Source organism: Solea senegalensis, linkage group LG16 (genome assembly GCF_019176455.1).
Source record: "Solea senegalensis isolate Sse05_10M linkage group LG16, IFAPA_SoseM_1, whole genome shotgun sequence".
NCBI lineage: Eukaryota > Metazoa > Chordata > Actinopteri > Pleuronectiformes > Soleidae > Solea > Solea senegalensis.
This window is the reverse complement of record NC_058036.1, coordinates 11,237,705-11,258,261: the sequence shown is the minus strand read 5'-3', so window position 1 is coordinate 11,258,261 and position 20,557 is coordinate 11,237,705. Positions and strand designations below refer to the sequence as shown.

The following is a 20,557-nucleotide window of genomic DNA, read 5'->3' as shown; positions in this document are numbered from 1 at the left end:
AAGGCGGATGCATCGTAACCTTCAAACACAAAGGTCGGCAGATAAGAGCACAGCTACTGTTTGTGGATATGAGTGTACAAACAATCCTTAAGCTTAATCTGGTCAAAAGAGTGTTTGTAGTGATGTCACCAGACACTGCAAATGATCATGACTCACTCATGGAAGAGTATAAGGACTGTTTCGAAGGACTTGGATGTCTACCTGGAAAACACAAAATATGTGTGGATAAAAGTGTCTCCTGTTGTACATCCCTGCAGGAAGATCCCGTTTGCACTGTGGGAAAAACTGAAAGATGAACTAGTGTGCATGGAAAGAATAGAGGTCATCAAGGAAATAGATGAGGCCACTGAATGGGTCAGCTCACTGGTTATCGGGCAAAAGAAAACAGGTGCTCTGAGAATGTGCTTGGACCCAAGGGACAAGTAAAGCAATCAAAAGAGAACATAAGACTACCATAAGACTATTTCCATGATTTTCGAGCACATACCAGGAGTAGAGACAATGATGGATGACATCATAGTCTGGGGGTCTACTCGAGAAGAACACGATGAAAGACGCTTTCTTGATCCAAAACTAACTTCTCTGTAAAATATGACTCTCTCAATAAACTCTCTAGAACTTGAATAAGTGGAACATAAACACAACTATTTTTATGGGTATATTTATATGTGTATTCAGTTGGTGCAATCAGTGGGAAGTGCTCGTTAAAATAGATATTCCTCCTGTAATTAGTGGAGAGAGCACCCTTTGCTTCAGTGCTGACAATAAGTGGATTTTTTTGTTTGTTTGTTTTGTGTTTGTGTTTATTTGTTTAGTTAGCACCTCTTTGATTATTTATAGAGAATGAAATTTAGTGAAATGGAGGATGTCGTACAATTCCTCAACAATTATCTGTAAAGCACTTTTTGAAACATGTAATACAGTTTGCATACAGTTCGCAAAGTGATGCAATTTTACGTTCTATAGTGTCAGTGTCTATTTACTCTTCCACAAAACTGTCATTTGAATCCTCATCAGTTTGTGATGTCTCACTTTCAACACAGATATCTGGTTCACATTTTCAGATTCAATGGCACATGCTACATTTTCTCTATCACAAGTTCTAATGTCTGTTCATGTTTGTGTTTTCTGCTTCTGTGAGAAGCAGAAGCAGATGGCAGATGTGTGACCAGGATGGCGGATGCTGGCGCACCTTGGCTGCCGCTGCCCCTCCGTCTTGGACAACAGTCTACGTTAAAATGTTTTGTTGTCTCCTGATCTACGCCTCACCACACCAGATTGCCTGGTTTGGCATCCTCTGAAGTTGGAGAGCAAACAAATTTACTGCTATCTATCTGATTCGTACCTGTGAATTCCCCCACCGTCCTGCCAGCTCCTGCTAGCTCTATGATTCCCAGGACTTCGGTGTAGCCTCGTTGCCCTGCCACTGGGGTGGCCTTTCCTGAGGTCTTTCTTGCCATCTCCTCTGACAGCTTAAGCCCACCTGCCCATCCTGCCAGGATCTTTCCGACCCGAGATCGGCTTTACTGGGCTTTGGCTCTGGCTTCCTCCGCTGGCCACCACTGTATCAGGCTGTCAACCTCCTCTCCCTACCTTGACTGCCTGGCTACCTGGCCGGCGGCCCCTCTCCTCCTCTTCGGAATATTGGCTTTCTGCTGCGGTTATGCTGTGGATTATTCCGTGGATACTCCTGGGGTACATGTCATCTATTCATCTCTTCATCCACAGACACCCGACTTCTGGGTACAAGCTAGCATAAAGCTAGCGCTCTACACCTGGATAATACCACCTCTCTACTCCAATAACCAATAACCTGGATGTCCTCTGTATCACTGAAAGTTGGCACAAACCTCTGGACTATTTCTCACTTAACCAGACCACACCCACAGGATATACATACATGGACAAACCCCGACCTGAGGGGCAGGGAAGTGGTGTCGCTGCAGTGCACAGAAAGGACATTAAAACATCCACCATCTCCATCCATGCAGCACAGTCCTTTGAACACATCACTTTCAAACTCTCTGGTCCCACTCCTCTGGTCACCGCAATAATCTACCGCCCCCCCAAACCAAATCCTTCCTTTGTCTTTGACTTTTCTGACTTCTTAACTCAGTTATCTGCCATCTCACCGTCTGTTCTGCTCCTGGGAGATTTCAACATCCACATCAACACTAACTGCAAATCCGACACTGAATTCCTGGAAGTGCTACCCTGCTTCAACTTAACCCAACACGTCAACTTTTCCACCCACAGCTGTGGTCACATCCTGGATCTGGTCTGCTCTGCTGGTCTCACCATACCTCACCTCTCCAGCCTCAACCTCAACATCTCTGACCACCTGGCAATCATCATGGATATTAATCTCCCCATTCCTACAACCAACGGACAATTTCAGTTGCATTTTAGGAAACTCTCCAATCTCTGTTGTTTAGTAAGGGTTTCCGTAGTGTAGTGGTCATCACGTTCGCCTAACACGCGAAAGGTCCTCGGCTCGAAACCGAGCGGAAACAGCAGTGCTTTTAAAGTCTCCATGGGAAATTTGGCCATGGCCACAAAAGGGGGGGCAGCAGTCCTCGTTAGTATAGTGGACAGTATCTCCGCCTGTCACGCGGAAGACCGGGGTTCGATTCCCCGACGGGGAGCTTTCTCCTCTTCTATGCCCATGGGACCTTCATATCAAAACTCGACCTTGACCTGATGCCTCTTCTGCAAAATCTCATATCCACTGCAATCAGACTCATTACATATTGGGAAAAATCTCCAATCCTGGTGTCCTTCACAGGGTTTCCGTAGTGTAGTGGTCATCACGTTCGCTTCACACGCGAAAGGTCCTCGGTTCGAAACCGAGCGGAAACAACTTTGCTTCCACAGCGATTCACTAAAGCCTGATCTATACAGCTGCTGCTGAGAAACATAGCTCAAGACCCTCGTCTCCTTGAGATGTGCAATCTGACCAAGAAGAGGCTTGTTGCATTTTAGGAAACTCTCCAATCTCTGTTGTTTAGTAAGGGTTTCCGTAGTGTAGTGGTCATCACGTTCGCCTAACACGCGACAGAGTGCCTCGGGAAAGTAACATTTGCTGACCCTTGCCTTGATCAACAAAAGAAAGGACTGAGAAACATTGTACTTAAGTGGCAAACCATTGTGGTACAAGTCAGTAAGTTAGCTTCTCAGGTCCTCTGGCTGTTGCACTTTACAAACTGGAGACCACAGTCTGTCATGGTCAGTTGACCTGACTCGTCCCATCCTTGCTGAAAGACCAGAGTAAGGGCATTTGTCTTCCCAAGGCCATGACTTTGTGGGGGCAACCTGTCCTCATCTGAAGGTTCCTATTGGAGGTGGCCTGATGGAGCCTTTCCGAATGTAACTTTCATCTTACCTGGGAAGAGATGTATGGTCTTCTTCATTATCTGAGTGAGGACCCCCTGGGGTAGGTATTCACTCCGACATGGGTGCACTCTGAATGAGTGCACCTCTTGCAATGTCTGCCTGTTGGCTGGCGGCAAAAGTAGACAGAACAGGCCCCGTAATTTGTCGCCATGGCCACAAAAGGGGGGGCAGCAGTCCTCGTTAGTATAGTGGACAGTATCTCCGCCTGTCACGCGGAAGACCGGGGTTCGATTCCCCGACGGGGAGCATTCTCCTCTTCTATGCCCATGGGACCTTCATATCAAAACTCCACCTTGACCTGATGCCTCTTCTGCAAAATCTCATATCCACTGCAATCAGACTCATTACATATTGGGAAAAATCTCCAATCCTGGTAACCTTCACAGGGTTTCCATAGTGTAGTGGTCATCACGTTCGCTTCACACGCGAAAGGTCCTCGGTTCGAAACCGAGTGGAAACAACTTTGCTTCCACAGCGATTCACTAAAGCCTGATCTATACAGCTGCTGCTGAGAAACATAGCTCAAGACCCTCGTCTCCTTGAGATGTGCAATCTGACCAAGAAGAGGCTTGTTGCATTTTAGGAAACTCTCCAATCTCTGTTGTTTAGTAAGGGTTTCCGTAGTGTAGTGGTCATCACGTTCGCCTAACACGCGAAAGGTCCTCGGCTCGAAACCGAGCGGAAACAGCAGTGCTTTTAAAGTCTCCATGGGGGGGGGGGAAGTAACATTTGCTGCCCCTTGCCTTGATCAACAAAAGAATGGACTGAGAAACATTGTACTTAAGTGGCAAACCATTGTGGTACAAGTCAGTAAGTTAGCTTCTCAGGTCCTCTGACTGTTGCACTTTACAAACTGGAGACCACAGTCTGTCATGGTCAGTTGACCTGACTTGTCCCATCCTTGCTGAAAGACCAGAATAAGGGCATTTGTCTTCCCAAGGCCATGACTTTGTGGGGGCAACCTGTCCTCATCTGAAGGTTCCTATTGGAGGTGGCCTGATGGAGCCTTTCCGAATGTAACTTTCATCTTACCTGGGAAGAGATGTATGGTCTTCTTCATTATCTGAGTGAGGACCCCCTGGGGTAGGTATTCACTCCGACATGGGTGCACTCTGAATGAGTGCACCTCTTGCAATGTCTGCCTGTTGGCTGGCGGCAAAAGTAGACAGAACAGGCCCCGTAATTTGTCGCCATGGCCACAAAAGGGGGGGCAGCAGTCCTCGTTAGTATAGTGGACAGTATCTCCGCCTGTCACGCGGAAGACCGGGGTTCGATTCCCCGACGGGGAGCTTTCTCCTCTTCTATGCCCATGGGACCTTCATATCAAAACTCGACCTTGACCTGATGCCTCTTCTGCAAAATCTCATATCCACTGCAATCAGACTCATTACATATTGGGAAAAATCTCCAATCCTGGTGTGCTTCACAGGGTTTCCGTAGTGTAGTGGTCATCACGTTCGCTTCACACGCGAAAGGTCCTCGGTTCGAAACCGAGCGGAAACAACTTTGCTTCCACAGCGATTCACTAAAGCCTGATCTATACAGCTGCTGCTGAGAAACATAGCTCAAGACCCTCGTCTCCTTGAGATGTGCAATCTGACCAAGAAGAGGCTTGTTGCATTTTAGGAAACTCTCCAATCTCTGTTGTTTAGTAAGGGTTTCCGTAGTGTAGTGGTCATCACGTTCGCCTAACACGCGAAAGGTCCTCGGCTCGAAACCGAGCGGAAACAGCAGTGCTTTTAAAGTCTCCATGGGGGGAGGGGAAGTAACATTTGCTGACCCTTGCCTTGATCAACAAAAGAAAGGACTGAGAAACATTGTACTTAAGTGGCAAACCATTGTGGTACAAGTCAGTAAGTTAGCTTCTCAGGTCCTCTGGCTGTTGCACTTTACAAACTGGAGACCACAGTCTGTCATGGTCAGTTGACCTGACTTGTCCCATCCTTGCTGAAAGACCAGAATAAGGGCATTTGTCTTCCCAAGGCCATGACTTTGTGGGGGCAACCTGTCCTCATCTGAAGGTTCCTATTGGAGGTGGCCTGATGGAGCCTTTCCGAATGTAACTTTCATCTTACCTGGGAAGAGATGTATGGTCTTCTTCATTATCTGAGTGAGGACCCCCTGGGGTAGGTATTCACTCCGACATGGGTGCACTCTGAATGAGTGCACCTCTTGCAATGTCTGCCTGTTGGCTGGCGGCAAAAGTAGAAAGAACAGGCCCCGTTATTTGTCGCCATGGCCACAAAAGGGGGGGCAGCAGTCCTCGTTAGTATAGTGGACAGTATCTCCGCCTGTCACGCGGAAGACCGGGGTTCGATTCCCCGACGGGGAGCTTTCTCCTCTTCTATGCCCATGGGACCTTCATATCAAAACTCGACCTTGACCTCATGCCTCTTCTGCAAAATCTCATATCCACTGCAATCAGACTCATTACATATTGGGAAAAATCTCCAATCCTGGTTCCTATTGGAGATGGCCTGATGGAGCCTTTCTGAATGTAACTTTCATCTTACCTGGGAAGAGATGTATGGTCTTCTTCATTATCTGAATGAGGACCCCCTGGGGTAGGTATTCACTCCGACATGGGGTGTCTTACTGTTGGAATCTATAGATCGTCATTCACAAACATCAATGGAATATTTCTTTGTATGTGACGCTGATCCTCGAGTAGCTTGGATACATATAGATGGAAATCTAACTTGGATGTACGGTAGTGATGGTGAGATGAAGCCTCATGAGCCATTGAACCACTTGAGCCAATTGGTTCGAGAAAGGGTTAATTTCTCGAAGCTTCATGTGCACACAAAACCACCTACTGGCCAAGTGTATAATCACAGGCAGCTGTATCTGAACCACATAATGTGTGATGCATAGAATTTTTGTGTCTGTTAGAAATGACTATGAATTACAAAAATGTATGACCAAATAACTTCTGTAAATATGTGTTTAATAAATCTTTTGGATCTAACCCCTCCCCTACTCGGCACACGCTTTGAAGCCTCGATACGGAACGTCACATCACTAATGTTCGGCAAGTGGAAATAAATGTGCAAACCCTTCACACAACTCTCCCTCGCCTTCGTGATCGATGAATCACAACAGTACCTACGAGTCAAGCCAGTTGAAACCTACTTACAGCTAACGACTATCCAGTGGCTTTGGAATTAAATTTTACTTTCGTCACTACAGAGACTTTAGACCACTTCTCAATGAAAAACCAAAAGAAACTTTTAATTCACAGATAATTCAGTGCTGAACCAGGAGCATCGGCCACTGGACTCCAATGGACTTTACACTCCAATGAACTAACTGAGTCTAATGATTCAGTACACGGAAAACAAGTGCTTTACAAGTCACACGTTTATGTGTTTCGGAGTGTGAGGAGGTACAGTAATGGAAAACCATACCAAATCATGGCCATCAGTGCCAAGCTCCAAACTTTAGGAGTGGACGTCATCACTTTTTTTCAGACTATCCTATTGTTGTTTTCTCTTTTTATTTGTGTTTGGCACACCTGCATAATACACACTAATTACAGGATTAGTGGAATCATCTAGGGAGGAAAATCAGTGTGTCAAATCAAAACTCCAGATCCGCTCACTTGCTTTCTTATTTTATGTGTCTGTTAAGAAAAGTAATGTTTACATGATTCCCAGGAGTATCTAGCATTTCTTCTTCATCTTCCAGACTGTTGTGGTCCTCCTCCTTTGCTGTGCTGTCATAAACAAATGTAGGGCTTGTCACAGAGTTGTTCCCAGACTGGGCAGCTTATCGAACCAGCCCTGCTCTTATTGTTCCCATCCTTGATATCTTTGTTTGAGGTTTTTTATTTTCTGCTGGCAAGCCAAGTCCTCTGAAACCCCCGCTCCTCCATCCTGTATGCTATGTCCTGATATATGGATTTATTTTGGTGTCCCTTTTAATTTCTTCTGAAAAGACGAAGACCCCCCAGATAGCTACCATGGACAATCTCCTCATCTGCCCATGGTCTGTTGTCTTCCATGCATTTTATCCTGGTCTTCCACTGTGTCGATCTTCCACTTCAATCTGGATCTACGTCATTGTTGTTGTCATGTCAAAGTGTCTTTGTTCGTGACGCAGAAGAAACTTTGAAGTCCTATCTGAGTGACAAGACATTCAGATTGAAACAGATCTAAATCCTATCAGAAACACATCCGAAATCAGCTTTGGAAAAATGTGATCTTGTGTTTTCTTGGCTGTGCAAAAATCTAGCTAAATACAATCTGGATATGCTTAAAAATCCGAGTTGAAGGCCCTTGAAGGCGTTGTCCCAGACTTGGATGCACTTTTCCTTGTCTATCTTGCTTGTCTTGGCCATAGACGACCCTAGATTGATAAAAACAGGCTCTTTCTTTTTGAGAAATGTGTAGTCACATTTAGACTATAATATTATTAAATTTAGAATGCAATTCAGGGCAACATAATCTTCTATTGTAATAATAACACAAGTAGCTAGATTGTTTTGTCCTCAATAACAGCTACTATGCGCCTCCCTGCCCTGCTTAAGACAAAGTAAAGCATAGTAAGCAGCTGGTTTGTCCAGGAGAGATGTCATCAAGATGTCTTTTACAACATTTTCTTTTGTAATCTACATAGAACTCATTTGCATAACACCATCTAATGGAAAACACCCTGCAAACACTGAGGTACTGTCTTCTGACTCAAGAGGGAGCTTGAGATGTGAAGCATGTCAGCACACAAGACATTAGTTTATTGCTGATGGATTGAGTTTCAATACAGTTACATTCAAAAACACTACCTTTTCAAATAGTTGCCTGTGTGTTTTCAGTGTAGTGCACCGACCCTGTTAGCATGAATCGCCTTTTCTACAGAAAGATTATAATGAAAAATTCACTTATAAATCACAAATGTTTAATCAAAAAAATAAATATTTGGAGGTGGGTTGATGATGCATGTGGCCATATATGCATTCAGAGAAATAAATAATATGAAACATAGGTTTTTGTTACTCATAATTTAATTGTGATTAATTTATGAAACATACTCATATTCATAAATGACAAATATAAAAAACGATTTCAAAAATAATGTTTATAGTATGTGGAACTAGATAAAGTAGCTGGAAGACACATATTGTTAACCTGTGCAATAGATTGCAACAGAGGCTATATTTTTTGTGGAGATTAAGATTGTACGGCGTGAGCAGCCACATCATGATGATTTTCTACCGTGCCATTGTAGAGAGCATCATTAGATATGGGATCACCTCATGGTTTTGCAACCTAACCATTAAGCTCAAAAGCAAACTGGCTGGCATGCACAAAACAGCAATGAAAATCATAGGGAGGGAAGAATATGAGCCCATACAGAGTATTCATGAGCATTCAGTTAGGAAAAAGAAAGAAAGAAAATAATTTCCGACTCCCAACACCCACTCTTCGCTGAAGACAAAACCTTGCCATCAGGGAAGGTTATGCAAATCCAACCACCTTAAATTATCATTTGTCCCTGCTTTCATTGAGCTGACAATGACAATGTGCAATAGAATAATGTGCAAAAAACGGGTTAGCAATTTAGCACATAGCACTTTATTCACACGTTCTAGTGCAATAGGGCAATATACAATATGATATTAACACTTGCATTTTATGCCTATACTGTAGATGCAATACAGCAAAGTGCAATTTAACTTACAGTCTATCAAACTCCATGTCATCGAAGTTTAAATGTTGGTTTGTCTGTTTGTTTGTTTGTTGTACGTTATTACAGCAATGACGCACTGTCCCCAAGACATTTTTCCCCATGGGGACAATAAAGTTGATATCAGTCAATATTGTTAGAAGGAGGTTTTGTCCTTTTAAAAAGAAACATGTCAGTCAGTCGATTAATTGTGTTAATATATTGAAACACCAGATGAATGCTTTTATTATTTTTTTTTACTAAACTTTGTTATTAATCACCACTATTATATTCTTAAGCACTTACCGAGTTGATAAAATTAAAATAACATTATTTTTGGTGTTCAAATCCTGTAACTGTTCCTTTACATGGTTTGTTAGCTGAGGCCTTTATAAATGTACCAATTTCGAAATAATGTGTAATAGGATGACCTCACATGCCACTACGAAGAGGATGGAGAAAATGGAACATCCGATCCCTACTGCTATTTGTTGCCAGCCAGTGATGAAATTCTTCAGTGCAAAGCACATGTGCATGTCCTGGAAGTAGTTCATGATCATGGTCCTGATGTTGTCTGGGATGTAGAAGAATTCAAAAACGTAGGCTATGAGCAGACGTGGTACTGACCCATAGGCATTACCTAGGTCTAGCGATATGACGTGTATATCTTTCTTCTCCCTCTTAGTGGTATGGATCTGTTCCCAAATCATGGAAGTATGCGCTACACAGCCAGGGAAACCTATGATCATGGCTCTCTGGCAGCTGGTATTGAGGTAGTTGTTCTCCGTGAGGTAGGTGGTCATTCTTCTTACCATCACGGAGAAGAAGATTTTCCCCTCCACATTTAGTAGGGTTATGCTCCTAACTGGTAATTCCTTACTGGTGGGTCCAGTACATTCATTGTTTACTGTCCAAAATAGTTTATCATTTACCAAAGCCTTGTTTGAAGTGTTTGTGTGAATGAGTCCTGTCACTGGCACCATTTGTCAAGCATCTCAGTAAACAAAAAAATGTCCACCTTTTTTGTTGTTTGCGTTTTCTCGTATTTTCGCAAACCCTCTTTACCCAGTCTTTCTCTTACATATTTCTGAAAATTATGAAACATTGTGATTATCACAGACTTGTTTTTACTTCATAGTGTCACGCAATTTCTTTTTTTTTTAGCTTGAGTTCAAATATTTCACCTGCAGCATGTGAAACAAATTCCACATATGTGCATTGTATTTATTCTCATGCTTTGTGCAACATGCTTTACAAAAATATTTAGCTGAGACATGAAGCCTCATGTATACATTTCCTTTCCTGTGACTATTTCAAAATAAAAGTCTGTGTGACACAAGATACATTTACAGTATCTTTGTATAGTGTTCCACAGATCACAGGGGATAGTTTATCACTTCTACTAAATTAATATTCTGTTTAATCGTTCATGATACTACAATCATTATACAATGTATACAGTTTGTACCAGAGGATCTTGCACAAAATGATCTTTACAATTTTAGATAACGATCATTAACCCTAAGAACACAGAGCATTTAGGCTGCTTTTTTCCATTTCTATGTTTAAACATACAGAGGCCATAGGAATGTGCAATATAGAGTATGTCTTATATCCTTTATTCAGAACATAGACAATCTGATAAAAAAATACATGTATATTTTCACCAACTATATAAACACAACAGAGCAAAAAGTACTCAAAATGTTTAAAATTGGGTTGAATTTTGTATCACAGTTCAAAGTTGACTTGAACAATTATTGCTACTTTGTATCACTACTAAAAATGTTATATAAAATGAACATAAGAAGATGGAAAAAAAACAACTACATTTGTTTAAAGCCTGAAGATGTGACCATATAAGGAGTTGTGTATTATTACCAGCAATTTACCAAGGGTGTGCCTGTGCACTAAGTGTTAACAGTGATAAACAGTCCCTTACCGCTCATCTTTAGCAACCCACACAGTCAGGACAGAGATCTTTCAGAGAGAACCCGAGGAGAGAAACTTCAATTGAAAGGTTGGATATCATTTTATAATTGCCTGCATAACCTGCTGCTGACTCAGCGGATAATAGTAAGGATTAATTGTAAAATGTTCTTGTTTCACCTGCAATAGGAAACAATTATTTCGTTTTTCATCATTGAGAGCCGACGTCATTTAGGTGGCACGTAAAAGGTGATATGGGCATGACCGTTCCCCATACCTGCAATTCACAAGTGTAAGCGTTTCAGGTTAATAATCATTTTTAAAATATTTTGGCACAGTTTGTTTCATTGTCTATTAAGGCTGAAACAATTACTTGATTAAGTGATTACATTATTAAAGTAATCAGCAACTATTTTGATAATCAATTAATCGGTTTGATGGTTTGTGAATATGTTCTGGTTTCTTTGCTCCATATAACAAAGACATCATTAAAACTGGATCATTTTGTTTGTTTAGGGACAGAACAAGACATTTGAAAACATAATTTCCAGGTTTGAGAAACACTGATCAATATTTTTCAACACTTTATAGACCAATCAATATCTTTATTAGTTGCAGCCCTCTAGTGTATAAAATCTGATATCTAGCAGTTAGCTTGCACATGCACGCGAGAATACATTTATTTACTTGCTTTGGGAAGAACTGTGGGTGGATTTTTGGTGTCACACATATCTGTCAAGAAGTTAACAGTCAAATCATCCTGCATTGACATATTTAAAGATTAGCGCAATCAATCAAAGCCCTCCTTTTTCATAATCACACAGTCCTGATTAGAGATAAATATCAGGAATAACAGGATGTTCAGAGACACGTCTTATTAGTGACATTTAATGTGAGGCTGGTAAACCTGTTAATTGGTGAGTCCAGTATGTTCATTGTTTACTATCCTAACAAGCGTCACATTTACCAAAGCCTTGTTTAAACTGTTTGTGTATCCCGAATCAAGCAAAAGAAAACAACAACACAAATGTGAGAAATTGTTTTTTTGTTCTTTGAATGAAAATAAAAAATTGAACCTTACAAACGTAGATACAAAGATACATAGACCTTATTGTCATTCACATGAAATAAATACTAGCAAATAAAAGTAAGCAACAAAGACTGCATTTAAAAAGTAGGGCCCAAAACACAAGAGCAGTGAACTACGGCTTCAACCTAACAATGAACAATTAAATTGACCTCAAAATTTGCACTGAGGGTGTGAGTATAGTCAGTGAGCTGGTCCACCCCTCTTGTGCAAACATGGTCCTCACTGTACTTTATTCAGTATTGTGGGATGTCATCGCAGGCAGGTTGAATCCCATTGTAATGAGACAACACACGACGCTAAAAAAAGCACTCACAATAAGCTGATCCTGGTAAATATTCTTTATTGTGATAGTGAATGGATTATGAATGAATAGAAAGTACAGACTATCTTGCAAACATACAGTCATAGTGATTTATTTTAAAGTTTGAGAAAACATTTAAAGTATATTAAAACATATTTTTAAATTAATAAATAAAAAATGATACCCCAACAAAAAGTTGTTTTTTTTTGTTCATCTGTTGCTTAAAGCACAAAAGATACTAACACCTTATCTTGTGTTTTGAAATCATTATCTTGCACACCCGTCGCTATGGGCGGGCCATAGGGGGTCGGGCCTGCCCCCAAGAGTGCTTGTGCCCCCCTTGAGGCACAGATCTCTTAATTACTTTAAGTTGAATTTTATATTATCATATTAGCTAAATAAATTACTTGATAAATACTAATGTTGCATTCTTTGTCATTAAAACATTAAAAATATGTGCCTGGTTGTCAGAAGAGAGCTTCCCTCCTGCGTATACAGACACAAATGCCGCTGTTCACAAACGCATCACTCGCTGTCTACCAGGGCAAAACACATGCAGATGACTAGTGGCAGTGTTTTGTAATTTCCTCGACCTGGCTGCAATAAATGCCCCAGTCCTTTATAAAAAACATGCGTTGATGATCGCAAAAAAAATAAAAGGGGCTTTTATCTGTAATTTCAAGAGCGGATTCAATTTCTGTTCGTCAATTAACACATTTTCTCACTTGTTAGAATTCACATTTTGCTTCCTCATCACCTGTATTCACATTACACATCTATTTATTTTCACTTTGTACTTTGATTATGGAAATTATATGCAAATTAATTATGAACGTTCAAAATGACCACTATGGTATTTCTAGTAGGTGCATTATTTCCTCTAGTTCAAGAATTGATTAAACATTTTAGAAGTGTTGGGGTCAAAATTGTTGATCATAAATAGTGCTGGGGACACGTATCTGACACCTGTGGCATTTAATATTTGTAAATTATTGTCATAACATTCATACCATGGATATTATTTTAAACAGAGGTTTTTAAGTCACATTGTAAGTGGGCATTTGCGTGTTGTTGTTCAGCACCATTTTCTGTATGTGTTCCGGGATCTGTGTCCCTCTCGTCATTGAATTCTGGCACCTTATGATTTACAAATTATGCGCTGGTTGTAGGCTATGCACCAGACCCACGAACACTGGATATGTAACAAAAATATGTACTTTTACTGTACTTTGAAGTAATCCAGGGTAAAATTTCACTTTTGACAACACCAACCTCTTCAATGTAGTTACTTCACAGTAAATGAGTTTAATATCCATCTTTTATATCTAAGTTAGTGCATCACTGTCCTGATTAATTATTGCATTGACATCATATAGTTATCATTGAGCCAGCAATCTTGTTTACTATTTCTAGCCATTTTACAGGGTCTTTGTGCTCACACGCATACAAACATTTACACCTGTATATAACATATAAATATGTATATATATATAGAAATAATCGTTAGATAACTGTTTTTTGTTGTTGTCTGTCAAATAAATGGTTTTAATGATCTGTAATCACAGTTTGCCTCAATCTCTTTCTTCCAGTTTTCCAGTGAGTAACCAACAGGATGAACACTGCCACTCCCACTGAAAATGGATTCACTCTCCTGGAGGAAGGATTCTCTGCCCAGGATATGGTTGACAAGATTATCAATGAATCATCTATGACAGTAATGGCACTTTTCCAGGCTCGGATCGGTCTAATATTCTGCATAAAATGTCTCAGAAATTCTGAAAAAGAAAACGTTTTTACCCCCAAATAAATGTAGTACAGAACAGGAGGTAAATGAAATATAGAGTTTTACCATTCACACCCATTTTTAAAAACAAGGCAGCTATGTGCAGCACATTTCCTATAACTCATCTTTCAAAGTTGGCAGCATGATATCAGGAGCAATGTGGGGTTAAGTGTCTCTCCTAGGGACACATTGGCATGAAGAAGGATGTGATGCCTTAAACTATCACTACATAAACATAACATATTGCCTTGATCAAACTTAAAATTGTGTAAACGTCCTGCCATAAAACTTGGTGGTAAAACTAATGAATTCCATATATTGCTATATAATTGCTCATAATTCTGTTCAGTTTTGCTCAGAGTTTGGGAAAATGCAAGAAATGCATCACATGCCAGTTTGATGGGAAGCTCTGGGTCATAATGAGTCAAAAACATGAGGGATAAAATGAGGGATAAAATGTTTGGAATTCATTTGCTGTATTGATTAATCAGAAATCAGAATGGACAGAGATGACTCACATCCATTGGTGCAGGAGTGTCTACCACTGCCCGCACATTTTCTAGACTTTGTGTAGACTTTGTGTAGATCATGCAGTTTCACACCAGTGTCTTTATTTCTGCACACTTAAGATCGGTGGCCTTTCTTACAGAGACTATTGTTGACTGCTTTTGTCTCTTTCATTTTCTACATTGCAGGATGACAGGGATGCCTTCTATGTCTGTGACGTGGGAGATTTGTTGAAGCAACACCTACAATGGGTGAGGGCCCTGCCTCGTGTCACTCCTTACTACGCTGTCAAATGTAACGACACTCGGGAAGTGGTTAAGACACTGGCGTCCCTGGGAATTGGCTTTGACTGTGCAAGCAAGGTGCATTTTTGTGAGATATTCAAAGTTGACATCGTATTGGAAACTTGTGCTTGTGCTAACTATATTGTTGCCTCTCTGTAGTCAGAGATTCAGCTGGTTCAGTCTTTGGGAGTAGAACCAAGCAGAATCATCTACGCCAACCCCTGCAAGCAAGTTTCTCACATCAAGTATGCTTCAGCAAATGGGGTCCAGATGATGACCTTTGATAGTGAGGAGGAACTTATCAAAGTGGCCCGTTTTTATGACAATGCCAAGTAAGCCTGTGATACTATAAAAAGATTACTGTGAAATCTACAGTACAATCTACACCTGACACAAACACTGAACTAAGATATGGCTGAACAGGTTGTGATTCAACTCATGATCAGCGGTTTTCAGATTTTTTTAAGTAATTTTAATTGAGCGACAGTTGTTCGGTTTGATTTTTGTGTTGGACGTTGCACTCATGACTCTTCCACTGACAACACCCTCTGACCAATCCGTGGCCAGCAGTCTGTTGATGTCACATTTTAGTATCGGCTCAGCTCACTTGGAACCTCTGACCACAACAATAATGATTCTCAAACATTTTACCAGGTAAAATAAAAGTAAAACAAAAAAAAATATATAGTAATAATTATTTTGCAGACATTGAAAAACATACATGTTCTAATGTACAGCCATGCTTTTCTTTCCCAAACCAGTCAAAAAGTCAGTCAATTGTTCTTAGTTCTAGCAAAAGAGTTAGTAACAGTTAGTTAATTGTATGTCATTTATCAGTTGAAGTGTCATCTGAATACCTGTTGACATGAAACCTGTTGATTACTAATACAGTCAACATTTCTGTCTTGTGCACAGGCTGGTGCTACGAATCACCGCTGATGACTCAAAGGCAGAGGTTAGTCTCAGTATGAAGTTTGGGGTCCATCTCAAATCCTGCCGAGGTCTTCTGGAGCGAGCTAAAGAGCTGAAGCTGGATGTGATTGGTGTCAGCTTCCATGCTGGCAGTGGCTGCAGGGATGCTATGGCATACGTAAAGGCGATCACAGATGCTCACTTTGTTTTTCTTATGGGGGTAAGATATATATATAAATATATATATCTGTGAAAAATAAATGTAATAATGTTCCCTTATTTGTCACATTAAAATGTTTCAGATCATGCACACAATTTTAAACTTTGGCCAAAATAACGCATGTAAACACAAAGTTTGCCTTTTAAATTGTTGTTCTCCTCATCTTTGCCATCATCTTCCACTTCTCGGGGTCTGGGTCATGAGAACCTGATACTATTTATTTATTTATCTGCATTCATTCACTCAGACACTGACACACACACAGATGAACGCTGAATACTGCATGTGCAGAGTGACTAAGTCTTAGGTGTAGTGAAAAGAAATGCATAAACTGTAAATACTTGTCAAATCTTAAGATGGACACACACATCAGCCCCCAATGAGAACTTTTTAATTCCACCTCTGTTCTACAGCACCTTTGACAGTTTTACATCTGTGTAGAACTTTAATCTTCTATTACGATGTTGTTGCTATAAGCACATCTGAAATTGTTAAATGGGACTTAACCATGTTATATTTAAACTGCTGAAACTTATTCTGATGGTCGTGTCTGATCCCACATACATGCACCAAAATGTGTTCAAATATGATGTTTCGTCCTTTATAAGTCACGAGTGGGTAGATTCCTATCAGAATGTAATGAAACATACTGCACGTGGGTGATTACGTACCCATCACAAAATATTCGCATTGATCCGTCAAACAATGATTGGTTCTGTTGCCATTGCTTTTTTCTGTTAAACATTGCCATGAGACATGAAATTGTAGCAAATATACAAAAAAGGTATTTCCCCAGAATTTCACAGTTTTTTAGTAAACAAAGACTTCATCTTCTGATATCTAGGCTGAACTTGGGTTCAAAATGGATCTCTTGGACATTGGTGGTGGATTCCCTGGTACAGATGATGTCAAACTCAAATTTGAAGAGGTAAGATTACCTTTAAATTAATAAATAAAATAATTTTGCATACTGAATATATACATTTTTGTATCTATACATACTGCCTTATGTTACTAGCTAATTTATAAATTGACACTTTTTATTCTCTCTAGCTCACAGCTGCTATCAACCCTGCTCTGGACGAGTATTTTCCTGCTGACACTGGTGTTGAGATCATTGCTGAGCCAGGACGTTTTTTTGTAACTTCTGCTTTCACACTGGTTGTCAACATCATTGCCAAGAAGGTCATCATGGACGAGGAGTCAGACTCTGATGGTAAAATGATCGTTTTATTTGTTACTAACATTTTTGCCTGTTCAAAATTGACATTTTGGTGATGTGACAAAGACTTTTGAAAAATGTGACAAAAAAGGTCACAAAATACAGACCAATGGATTCAGTGACTTGGAGGCATTTATAAAGTTTACGAGAACAAAAAGTGTAAAGAAAGAAAAATCATCCCGATAAATCTTTCTTTGTTGACTCTTGTCGTCATTTGAGTACCATGTAAATTTGCCAGCTAAAAGGCAGCAGTGAATTAAATTAAACTATGCTTTCTTCACAGATAAAGACAAAGTGATCAACAACAAGACTCGGATGTACTACATCAATGATGGGGTGTATGGATCTTTCTCATTCATACCCTTGCACAATTTTAAGGTTCTGCCAACACTGCATAAGGTAATCAAAAATAAAGGAATAAAATGGTGACAAGTCAAATCATCACACATTTTGATCAATGAAAGGTGAAACAAATAACAATCAATCGCTTTCTCTCTCTTTCACTCTCCTCAGAATCCAAAGCCAGATGAAACCATGTACCCATGTAGTATCTGGGGCCAAACCTGTGATGGTGCGGATCGCGTTGTTGAGCAGTGTTTCCTGCCTGATCTGCAGGTGGGCGACTGGCTGGTCTTTAAAAACATGGGTCACTACACCATAGCTGCCTCCTGCTCATTTAATGGATTCCAAAGACCCGACATTCACTACATGATGTCTCGTCCTGCCTGGTGAGTGATTTGGTCACTTTTCAAGCGCCTCAAGAGTGACTTAGGCTAGATTTTACTTATGTTTTGGGGAATCTAACTTCGATCTGCTTTGTCTTCTCCAGGCCTGCCAACTCCTGTGGAGGAGTCTCACCTGTGTGAAAAGTCAGCCAGTGGCCAAGATGGAGAGAAACATGCACAGAAGTCACATTACTTACTAATAACTCACAAAGAGTTTGAACGGGTTATGTATGTATATATATATATATGTATATATATATATATATAGATAGATACTTTATACAGACCGTGACTACTGTGTGTAATTTGCATTTAAATGTCTTTAACATAGACTCGTGTTATAAGTGGTGCATGCACGGTAGTATGGCAAGCCGTTTTAACATTTAATCGAACCACACCCCTATCCATAATAGCATTTCTATTATTAATGGCAGTTCAAGTTATCTACAATAACATTCTGAGTAGGAGAAATTGTATTTCAAGATATCTAAATCTTTATTTCTCCCTGTCAAAATTCAATTCAAGATATCTTTAAACCCTTAAAAGTGGCCATTTTAACATTTAATAGCTAGACTGGGTATGTATTACAGATATCTGTTATTCATATCTTCCTAGTCAAAAAGAACATTTCAGATATCCACAATGACATTCTTCATAGGACAAATGACGTCACTTTTGCCATTCATGTGTATCGCATTCACACAATTGCATTCTGGATATCTTTAGGTTATTAACATAACCCCGGTTCTCTGAGTAATATGAGTGAGATGTCTCACTATGGGATGCACGCCCCTGCTGCAGCCCTCATAAGCATCAATCTCATTACGCCAAACCTGATTGACTGGTGAACGTGTCTGTTCGCAAGAAGGATTGTCTGGTGAGACATCTCACTCATATTACTCAGAGAACCGGGGTTATGTCAATAACCTTAAATTCTCTTTCATAATATTTCGTTCGATGTCTCACTATGGGATGTGGTAGCTCCTGTATTGCCAGACAAGCTTGTCAAGCGTCCGCCAACCCACAGGGGCGTGCAAGTTACGGAGTGGAAACGTCCAGCATATAGAAACGAACAAAAGTGAGAGGCGAGGACCAACTCGCCGCAGCACATACAGTATGTCCTGAACAGAAACCCCTCTGAATAAGGCCCAGGATGCGGCCAGGCACCGAGTCGAGTGCACTCGGTGGCTGCAAACCCTGACTCGTATATGACAAAGCCATCCCCTCCACCACCCAGTGGGACAGGCGCTGCTTTGTGACAGCTTTCCCCATATGTGGATTTGTCAATCAGGTCCTGCAGGAATGACAAAATCACTCCCACCGGACACTGAAAAGGAACGTGGCCATTTCTGTGACACTAACTCTGTGTGGGTGGTCGAACAGGTGTTGCATAAGAATACACGTGTGCGCCCTGGCCTCCTGCTCTGATTGTGCCAAAAGCAGCCAATCGTCCAGATATGTAGCCAAGCGGATGTCCTGCCACCTCAGCGGGGGAACCGCAGCCAGGTCGAGCTGGGAGCCCCAGCTGACGCTAGGGGACCTCCATCTCATCTCCGGCTTTGACAGCGGAGCCTTCGAAAGGGAGATGGGGTCACGGCCAGACAGGCTAGCTTGTCGTGCTAGCTGTCTGTGGAGACTTTTTGCGGTGAATGCCGCACGGGATTGACACGAGCCGGGAACTTCGATAGCCAGCCGGGTGTGTTGCCGCCCCAGGCATCTCGAGCAGACCTGGTGTGGATCCTTACTCGAGCTAGGCAGTTAGCTGGTGTGCTAACCGCGAAGGAGCATTAGCAGACCAGCTAATCCTCGGTAGAATCGATCTGGTGTGACCGACGAAGCAATAAATCCAAGGCTAGTAGCGCCCTGCAACAGAAGCTAAATAAGATCTGTCTGTGGACAGTTAAGCTAATTAGCCCTGGACGCGAGATAGGCTCCGAGTGAGAAGAGGTGTTTGAATGACGTGGTGCCGTCCGCATACGGTATTTATGGTAGGTGGGACTAGCTGAGGTGGACAGACATGTTCACCAGCCAATCAGGATTGGCGTAATGACACCGATGCTTCTGAGGACTTCAGCAGGGCGTGCATCCCATAGTGAGACATTGAACGAAATATTATGAAAGAGAACCACAATTGTCATTTCAGATATCCACAACTGCATTCATTCTAGGACAAATGACATAACGTACCCCAGAATGCAATTCGCTGGAACATAGCAGCAGAGAAAACAAATATAAAGCAGGTCTTCGTCTCGGTCTTCGTCTGCCTGGACATTAGCTGTAATTAACATTCTCAGTTCAGCCACACTGTTCCTCAGTTCATCATTCATGTCTGAAGATTCTCTCAAGATTTCTACCACAGTTGTCGACAGAACGATGATCGCTCTCTCTCGTCCGAGAGCGTCGAGCTGATCACCTCCGACAACATCGCTGCCAGACTATAAATACGTCATATCTTAAGACACAAACCACATTTTTGAATTCTAAATGACTAATTTCTCACCTGAAATTATCTTAAAACTGCATTCTGTGT

General features: G+C 41.1%; 1 protein-coding gene and 10 non-coding genes across 13 annotated transcripts; all 11 read left to right on the top strand.

The window, feature by feature from the left end:
• Positions 1-2,440: 2,440 nt before the first annotated feature.
• trnav-aac lies at positions 2,441-2,513 on the top strand. Its single transcript has one exon. It is a non-coding gene; the product is annotated as a tRNA-Val (tRNA).
• A 60-nt stretch (positions 2,514-2,573) lies between these two features.
• Positions 2,574-2,645, top strand: trnad-guc. Its single transcript has one exon. It is a non-coding gene; the product is annotated as a tRNA-Asp (tRNA).
• Positions 2,646-2,786: 141 nt separating this feature from the next.
• On the top strand, positions 2,787-2,859 carry trnav-cac. Its single transcript has one exon. It is a non-coding gene; the product is annotated as a tRNA-Val (tRNA).
• A 708-nt stretch (positions 2,860-3,567) lies between these two features.
• trnad-guc lies at positions 3,568-3,639 on the top strand. The gene has a single exon. It is a non-coding gene; the product is annotated as a tRNA-Asp (tRNA).
• Positions 3,640-3,780: 141 nt separating this feature from the next.
• On the top strand, positions 3,781-3,853 carry trnav-cac. The gene has a single exon. It is a non-coding gene; the product is annotated as a tRNA-Val (tRNA).
• A 154-nt stretch (positions 3,854-4,007) lies between these two features.
• On the top strand, positions 4,008-4,080 carry trnav-aac. The gene has a single exon. It is a non-coding gene; the product is annotated as a tRNA-Val (tRNA).
• Positions 4,081-4,610: 530 nt separating this feature from the next.
• trnad-guc lies at positions 4,611-4,682 on the top strand. Its single transcript has one exon. It is a non-coding gene; the product is annotated as a tRNA-Asp (tRNA).
• A 141-nt stretch (positions 4,683-4,823) lies between these two features.
• Positions 4,824-4,896, top strand: trnav-cac. Its single transcript has one exon. It is a non-coding gene; the product is annotated as a tRNA-Val (tRNA).
• A 154-nt stretch (positions 4,897-5,050) lies between these two features.
• Positions 5,051-5,123, top strand: trnav-aac. Its single transcript has one exon. It is a non-coding gene; the product is annotated as a tRNA-Val (tRNA).
• A 530-nt stretch (positions 5,124-5,653) lies between these two features.
• Positions 5,654-5,725, top strand: trnad-guc. The gene has a single exon. It is a non-coding gene; the product is annotated as a tRNA-Asp (tRNA).
• A 5,295-nt stretch (positions 5,726-11,020) lies between these two features.
• Positions 11,021-19,408, top strand: LOC122782548 (ornithine decarboxylase 1-like). Of its 3 annotated transcripts, none has more exons than XM_044046933.1 (10): positions 11,021-11,074; positions 13,964-14,088; positions 14,853-15,026; positions 15,108-15,280; positions 15,864-16,080; positions 16,925-17,008; positions 17,134-17,296; positions 17,586-17,701; positions 17,816-18,030; positions 18,132-19,408. In XM_044046933.1, exons 2-10 carry the CDS (start codon positions 13,987-13,989, stop codon positions 18,166-18,168), a joined length of 1,281 nt encoding a protein of 426 aa, XP_043902868.1. In that variant the 5' UTR covers positions 11,021-11,074; positions 13,964-13,986; the 3' UTR covers positions 18,169-19,408. The 3 variants fall into 3 exon arrangements, with proteins under 3 accessions (XP_043902868.1, XP_043902870.1, XP_043902869.1); XM_044046934.1 differs by lacking the exon at positions 11,021-11,074 and adding an exon at positions 11,176-11,275; XM_044046935.1 differs by lacking the exon at positions 18,132-19,408 and having other exon boundaries at positions 17,816-18,080.
• Positions 19,409-20,557: the final 1,149 nt, after the last annotated feature.